General features: G+C 56.0%; 2 protein-coding genes and 1 pseudogene across 2 annotated transcripts; 2 read left to right on the forward strand and 1 right to left on the reverse strand.

Moving 5' to 3' along the window:
• Positions 1-298: 298 nt before the first annotated feature.
• Positions 299-2,020, forward strand: LOC136455091 (uncharacterized; annotated as a pseudogene).
• A 152-nt stretch (positions 2,021-2,172) lies between these two features.
• Positions 2,173-3,959, reverse strand: LOC136455259 (GEM-like protein 1). Its single transcript, XM_066455385.1, has 4 exons — positions 3,121-3,959; positions 2,925-3,014; positions 2,510-2,787; positions 2,173-2,377 (listed from the first exon to the last, which is right to left on the reverse strand). The coding sequence occupies exons 1-4, from the start codon at positions 3,308-3,310 to the stop codon at positions 2,180-2,182; spliced, it is 756 nt and encodes a 251-aa protein (XP_066311482.1). The 5' UTR covers positions 3,311-3,959; the 3' UTR covers positions 2,173-2,179.
• Positions 3,960-4,713: 754 nt separating this feature from the next.
• On the forward strand, positions 4,714-5,721 carry LOC136455347 (uncharacterized). The gene has a single exon (XM_066455425.1). The coding sequence runs from the start codon at positions 4,860-4,862 to the stop codon at positions 5,574-5,576; it is 717 nt and encodes a 238-aa protein (XP_066311522.1). The 5' UTR covers positions 4,714-4,859; the 3' UTR covers positions 5,577-5,721.
• The last annotated feature ends 1,787 nt before the right edge of the window (positions 5,722-7,508 follow it).

Here is a 7,508-nt window from a genome sequence, read left to right on the forward strand (position 1 = left end):
CCCAGCCGTGGCCACATGCAGCGGCGCCCACCCCGCCCGTGAAAAACACAGTTCCTGCGCACCGCGTCCTCCCCTCCATTCCATGAGGCGGCCCGGAGCCCCGGACCCGGAACCGTGACGCCCCGTCGCGCGCATGAAACGCAGAGCGGATAGGAGGCGGGGCGCGCGGGGCTCGCGACGATGACCCGTTCAGCTTCGCTGAAAAAAAAAAATCAAAACACTGTTTTAACGAAAAAAATCAAAACACTGTTTTACGAATTTGTTACGAGAGAAAAACGCTGTTTTGAATAAAAAAGTAAGCTGAAAAATACGAATGTACGGATTACCGGACAAGCGCGATGGAAGAATGACCGGTGACCACACGGCGATTGGCGGACGCGGCACCGGCACGCAGATTTCCCCGGATGGGGCGTGTGCGGCTGCCGGGGCCGCATCGTGTGCACGCCAAATTCTCCCGTCCTCTTCCCCTCCTCGGCACCAGGTAGCGAGAGCCTACGCAGCAGCTGCTACCTTATCACCCCCGCTGGCAGCACTCTGGCAGATACTACACCCCCCCTGCTGCGCCGCGCAGTCTTCTTCTGCTCTACACCCGTTGTCTGCTTCTTCTCCCCACCCTCGCCTCAACTTCCCTGCCGTGCAGTTCCCTCCGATCACCAGCAGCTTGCTGAGCCAAGGTTAGCTCCGTGCCATCGCGTTTCACTGTTCGAGTTCTTGCTGTCGTACATGTTCCTCTTCTTGTGCTTGCTGTTATATCGTATATATAGGAACGGAATAGTAGAACTATAGATGTTTAACTAGTTCATGCGTAGCTGGATTACTGTGTATAAATGAGCGAATCCGATTGTTCTTGCTGAACCTTCGTGGGCAATTGCAAGTTGCTAGCACGCTTTTACTGATGCCAGCTAGCTCAAATGCTTGGAGAAGCCTAGTTCGATCGATGCAGTCTAATGGTACTGGAATCTGTCCGTGCAGAGCAGCGATGAACATCTTGAACCAGCCCATCAACCCAGGCGGCCACCCGGTGTTCCCGGCGGCCAAGGAGAGCGGGCATCTCACGCCGGCGTCGGTGCGCTTCGACGGAGTGCCGGCGCAGCCGAGCACCGCGGCCGCGGAGCGGCCGAGGTGGCAGGCGCAGACGCTGCGCCGGGCCAGCAGCTACGTCGCCGCCGAGCACGACGGGACCACCGCGTCCGTCCCGGCCGCGGCCCTGGCGCCCGTCCCGTTCAAGCCGATCACGCTCGACTTCCTGCGGTCGCTCGTGGACACGAACTGCAGCATGACCGCCGTCGTCCCGGACGCCGAGGCCAGCGCCCCGCCGCCGCCGCAGATGGTCGCGCTCCGCGTGGTGGTGACCTCCGCCGTGGAGCTGGACGCGCGCCAGACCGAGCTCATCGCGCGCAAGATGCGCCGCCTCACCGGGTTCGTCAACCTCAAGGTCGAGAACGTCGTCGACACGTCCCTGATCGCCGGATTCGTCGTCTGCTACGGTACCGACGACTCGCACGTCATCGACCTCAGCGTCAAGGCCCAGCTCGCCGCGCTCAAGAACCGCGTCGACTCCATAGACCAGACCGTCCACGCCCACGGACACCCACACCACTGCTGATTGATCCAAGATTCCAACACCCGATGCACTACATAGCTTACTATACAAGCCTATCTCCATGATTATGATTATGAGACTACTATATACAGAACCGAACGCCATGGCAACAACAGTTTTCCTATCTAATGTTGTTGTAAAAATGGCGAGAAAACTTAGCTGCTACCTTCTTCCTGAGCCTATATGTGTTCTAATGCTAAAAAACAAACGTTATTGTATATATGATCCATGCGGAAACACTAAACAGCGGCTTCTATGGTGTAAAGTCTAATATGCTGTTGCTAGGTTGCAGTTTGTATATGGAGGTTCAGGGTTGCAGCACTGTAATGTACGCAATCCATGAGAAAGATGGCTAAATGCGATTGTACCAAGGATCAAAGAAATGGTATTTTACGAGATGCAGCTAAAGCTTTTATCTCTATTTTCTCAGGGCCGATCAGATTAGCGACACAAACACATCAGGATTTTTCAGTGTTTCTCTTATTCAAGAACATGAGGTCAAGATAAAAGGAAGTCACAGTTCATCACGAACGAAGTACAATAGTCGCAGTACGGCCGAACCGAAGCCTGATCTGATCAGCTGCGCTGGTGGCCGTTGATATCGCGGTGCTGCAGGGCCTCGTAGAGATTCTTGAGGGCCTTGTCGTAGTTCACGAACCCCATGAACCAGAACTCGTGGTTATCCGTGGTCGTGATCTGAATGTACCTCTCCGCCCGGTTGCGCATGCTGGAAGAAGGGTTCACTGACATCACTTGGCTCAGGGGAAGCACCACCTGCAGGTCCACACGGTGCCATTTTTTGTTCTGTCAGTCTAGGACTCACATGGAACTGAAGAAGTTGCAGGTAATGAACTGAACTGAACTTCTGAAGGCGACTGAAAGGCAGGCTTCCACAGTTCCACTTACCTTGTAGTACATGCACTCTTGCTGCTGGCCGGCAGGGCCCTGGTAGCAGAGCGGGCTGTCGCTGCAGAAGGCGAGGCGCGCCGTGGAGAGGTAGAGCGTGCCGATGACGGGGCCCGAGGAGGTGGAGAGGTAGCAGGCGTAGGCCTTGCGGAGCTGCTCCCCGGGCATGGCGCCGAACGTCTGGAAGAACACCCTGTCGTGGCCGCCCTCCGCGTACACCTTGGTCCCCTGCGACAGCCGTGCCACCGCCGCGTCCGCCATGTTCGGCGCCGTCCGGACTGTCCACCAAGGAAGCAGCAAATCACACATCGGAAGCCACATGGCGTATCAGTGTATGCCGATTGACGAATCGATCAGAGAGAGAGAGAGAGAGAGAGAGAGAGAGAGAGAGAGGATCAAAGCATGGGGCACGCACGGTGGTGCCAGATGTTGCCGGTGGCGTCGGCGGCCTTGCGGGTCCCGTCCTCAAGCAGCTTGCCGTAGCGGCACAGCGCCTTCCTGACGGCTGCAACGCATCCCATCCAAGCGAACAAACACGTAAGCCAGCCGACGGATGTCTCTTAACTTGAAGGGGGCGCAAAAGATGAGTGAAAGCATATTCAGGCGCGTACTCTGGCCGGTGGAAGGTGTCGCGGACGCGGGGGTGACGAACACGTAGGGGTTGCCCACGCCGTTGCTCGTCGCCGTCACGGCCACGGCCGTGGCGGCCTGTGGCGGCGGCGTGGCCAGCTGCTGGTTGCCGTACGCCTGCCCGTGCCCGGCCGGGTAGCCCGGCGGCGGAGCAGCCCACTGCGATGCCATCTATTCACTGGTGGATTGGATGGAACGGGAGGGGTCGAGAGTCGAGACGTCCGCCGGCACTGTGGATTGATTTGATCAGGGTTCAGGGGAGGAGAAGAGCGGGGCGATCTGGTCTTGCGGAACGGAACTGCGGGTGGTTTGCTTTCTTTCCGTGCGGAATCGGAGGTTGCCACTCCAGGCCTCTCCAGCAGCCAGTGGCGAGGAGAAGGTTCTGTGCCGCGATTCCTTCACTCTACGGCTCCACCCGAGGAAGGCAGGAAAGGGAAAGGAAGGGGGAGCGTGCACTGCAGCTCGGTCGACGAGGTGAGGAAGACAAGTGGAATATTTTTGGGGTTCGCAGCGTCCGGCCGTGCGCGTTCGTCTGCCGCAGCCGCACCGAATCCGCTGGGCGGGCCGGGCGGTGCACCGAATCACCGGCGCGCGGATCGATGCCCACGCCGGCGCGGCGCCTTCATGGGGGAGGAAAAGGAAAGGCTGACCGAGCCCAGGACCGAGAAGTTACGGGTTGTCTGGCCCAACAGGAGCGGCATCGGGTTTTGGTCAGCCCTGGGCTGATGGTTGTGGGCTTCTGGCCCAGGAGAATTGAGCCTTGTCGTGCTTACTGCTGCTGGAACAGGAAGTAGGGAACAACTCTATCTATTACCCGTGCGGTGCTACAGGTAACAAAAAAACTATATTAATTATGATGCAAAAAATCTATATTAATTTAAATTTTTTGTATAATAAATATGCAGCCTCTCGAAATGCTCCCTTCACACATGCATGTTTCCTTGTCTCACCCCTCAATATCAGTAGCCCAACGATATCTTCGGGAAAAAATTGACCATAGAAGATATGAGCATAACAAATTAAGAATCTCACAATATACGAGCAAAACGAGATCCCCACGCGACCACGCCGCGCGCGTTCGCTCGCTGGCTGGTTCAGGCCCACACGGCTCTCGGCTGGGCAGGCACCGGAGTCCGACTGAACACGTCACACGATGGGTCGGTGGTGCAAAGCGGAACGCCGAGACCCCACCAACCGTCCGACGTGTCCGTGTCGCGGCGCGCTGACCTGTCCGCCCCGTCCACCATGGCTCGAGCAAACTCCTTCCCGCCTCCCGCCCGCTGCGTGCCGGAGCGTGCCGCGGCGCGCGAGCCCGCGCGCGCCACGCTCCCTCGCCCCCGCATCACACCACGCACGGATGCGCACCAATCGCAGCCCACCGATCGGCCACAAGCGCACCCCACAGACCCTCCTAGCCCGCACGGGATCCCGAACTTTCGTCCACGTAGGACGCCACGCGCGCAGCAGAGCCGTTCCAGGAAGCAACAGGCCGGTTGCGCGTCGGAGACCTCTGCCGTGCCGGCTCCCCCAATCCGCATCGCTCCCCCCGCCGAACCTATTTCTACGCGCACCACCCATTCGTCGCCGGTGACTCGTCTCGGCTCATGCTACTTCTACTTCGGAATTGCCCACCGGTCTCGCCACCCATACACCGGCGCCTCGGATCATCATCAGCTGTCGCAGGAGCTCGCGGGCGGTCCGGTCGGTGGTGCAGCGCGCGATGGCGGCGGCGCCTACCGTGCGGGGCTACGGGCCAGCGTCGCCGTCGTCGTCGGTGGCGCTGCCTCGGCCGCGATCGCGGGCGCCTGCGTCGCTCGTGCCCATGACGACGCGGCGGGCGTCGTCGTCGGTGCGCCTGCGCGCGGCGGTCGCGGACGCGCCCCGCGGCGGCCTGCAGCTCCAGCGGCGGGAGGAGGCGGATGGATTGTCGGGGATCGTGTTCGGCAGAGGAGAGGAGGATGAGGGGTTGGAGAAGGTCGGGGAGGAGAAGGTGGAGGGGTGGATGCGGGAGTCGATCGCGGAGATCGTGCGGCACATCGGCGAGGCGCCGTTCCTGGTGCACCTGTTCAGCAGCGACGACGGCGAGGGCGAGCGCCTGACGGTCCGGCGGGAGCCCGCGGCGCCGGAGAGCTGGCCGGACGTGCGGCGCCGGTGGGGGCCCGGCGGGCAGCGGAGGCCGGACGGGATCATCTTGGTCGAGCAGGTGGCCGCGGACGGCGGCGCCTCCGCCTCGGAGGCGGCGCGGCAGGTGTGGGGGCTGGTGGTGCAGGCGCGCGGCATGGAGTGCGCGTCGTGCTACGTGCTCGACACCTGCCGCGTGCGCTCGTCGGCCGGGTTCTGCACGCACTTCTGCCTCGCGCGGGTGCAGTGCTTCGGCGACCCCGTCGAGCTCCAGCTCCGCAACGCCTGGCTCAACCGCCTCGCCGGCCGCCGATAGCCGCCCGTTGGCCGCTGCTACTACTGATTCTACTACTAATAGTATTCGAATCGATGCGCCAAGGACCAAATGCAATGATGCCTCCTCTTCGCTGGCAAGAACGAGGAAGAGAAGCATGCAGATTGGAAGCAGGGGAGGGGAAAACAGAATGTCAGAATCCATCAAATCTTTTCGTTCAGTTCGGTTTCTCCCTGAATTGGATATCAATTGTACAGATTATTGGTTGTAATTCTTGCTAGCTTTCTTGCTTATTCAATCAAGAAGCGATTCATCGAGGCAAATTACAATTCATTGCCTAATTGCTAGTCCAAATTTTTCAGAGCACCTGATCTATTGCAACCTCTTTGCTTTCCTTGCAAGGCGAGTGACGACATGATTACGATTCCATCGATTTGGATCGCGCCGTAAAGTTCACGGGAACACTCAGCTTTACTAGTTTTTTCCTCCTCTTTTTGACTTGTGTGAGACTTGGTATGACGACAGTATTGGTTCGGTAATTTTCTTGAACATATCTTTTTGACGGTACGATAATGACTTGGAGACATAATCAGTGGCAAGAACGTGGGAATAACAGTACTTGTCGGCCCCATTGGCCATCGCTCTACGAGATCTTTTTGTGGCTCCAGCGTTTGCAGCAGGCAAGCAGCTCGTGGCCTGTTGCCTATCAGTTTCGGCCATTTAACACCATCCCGAATTTGTGATGGCATCAGCATGATCCAAACAATTATGGGATGTTTTTTTTACTCCTTGATGACATGACATTGAAGCTGTCAATGTTGACAGCAAAATCAGCTCTGGTCGCCTGAAGTGCTACCCGATGTACGATGTTAGAACAAGTGCACCAACGAAGTTGCCTTGGAAGCTCTGGTCACGTGTTGCTCTGCACACGTGTGGGATGCATGAACAATGCCTTTGACAGCTGACAGTGTCGTTGCGATGACTTGCTCGCATCCTGAGACTGAGACAATGGAGAAGCCAATTTGACGAACACGCTGAATTTTCTTTCGGCACCTCCCATCAGGCGTCGGTTTAGACCACGAAAAATTAAACTTGGTTACGAAGACCCATCAACTTTATAGACTGATAATTGCAACAACAAAACAAGTCAGCAGACGCCTGAAGCCCTGAACTATTCAACTTTAGGCTTGAGGGTCAACCAGGCAAGCCCTGAACAGGCTGAAGTGCTGAAATATTCAACTTGAGGGTCAACCAGGCAAGGCCTGAACAGGCTGAAGTGCTGAACTATTCAACTGAGGGTCAACCAGGCAAACATTGGCACGCGGGGAACGCCTACGAGGCTACGACGACCGCAATCTCCTCAAGCGAGAAACTGACGCAAGGGCTATTCCAGTTCCTTTTTACTAGCTCTGTCAAAAAAAAAACATGCAACTACGTGTCAGATAAAGTTATTCATATTTGACCAAATTTATAGTGGATAATATTTATATTTATGACTTCAAATTAATTTATTATGAAAATATATTTCATATTTGATCTAATGATATTTACTTGATGTTATAAATATATATATTTTTTACATTAAACAGGAGGGGCGCACCTCTATTGGTGATTTATTAAAAAGAAATTAATAGTGAGTACAAACAAGGGAGGGGGGGGGGGGGGGAGTGAGGGAAGAGGAAATTAAGATACAAAGAAAGAAATGGAAAAAATGAGCCACACTAAGTAGATTAAACAAGGATGTTTAACCATAACTCAATCAAAGGGAAGTAGCTTCTTTTTGCGCAAAGTGGAAGCAACGCAAATTCAGTCTTGAAGGTCCTTTTGGCATCTTGAATTGATGGTTGTTTGTTGTTGAAGATGATCCAATTTCTTGTTTGCCATATTGACCAACACATCAGGATGTGTAACTGTCTTTTGAAGCTTTCCAAGTTCTTAAAGAGATCCACCTGTGGGTTGATTTGTAAGCCCAAC

This window comes from Miscanthus floridulus, chromosome 1 (assembly GCF_019320115.1).
Source record: "Miscanthus floridulus cultivar M001 chromosome 1, ASM1932011v1, whole genome shotgun sequence".
Taxonomy (NCBI): Eukaryota; Viridiplantae; Streptophyta; class Magnoliopsida; order Poales; family Poaceae; genus Miscanthus; species Miscanthus floridulus.

Excerpts from the sequence above, each read along its gene's own strand:
- LOC136455259 (XM_066455385.1), bottom strand. The coding sequence starts at position 3,310 with ATGGCATCGCAGTGGGCTGCTCCGCCGCCGGGCTACCCGGCCGGGCAC. Across the intron at positions 2,788-2,924 it reads CGGCAACATCTGGCACCACC|TCCGGACGGCGCCGAACATG; the intron begins GTGCGTGCCCCA and ends CTTGGTGGACAG. Across the intron at positions 2,378-2,509 it reads AAGAGTGCATGTACTACAAG|GTGGTGCTTCCCCTGAGCCA; the intron begins GTAAGTGGAACT and ends GTGGACCTGCAG.
- LOC136455347 (XM_066455425.1), top strand. The coding sequence starts at position 4,860 with ATGGCGGCGGCGCCTACCGTGCGGGGCTACGGGCCAGCGTCGCCGTCG.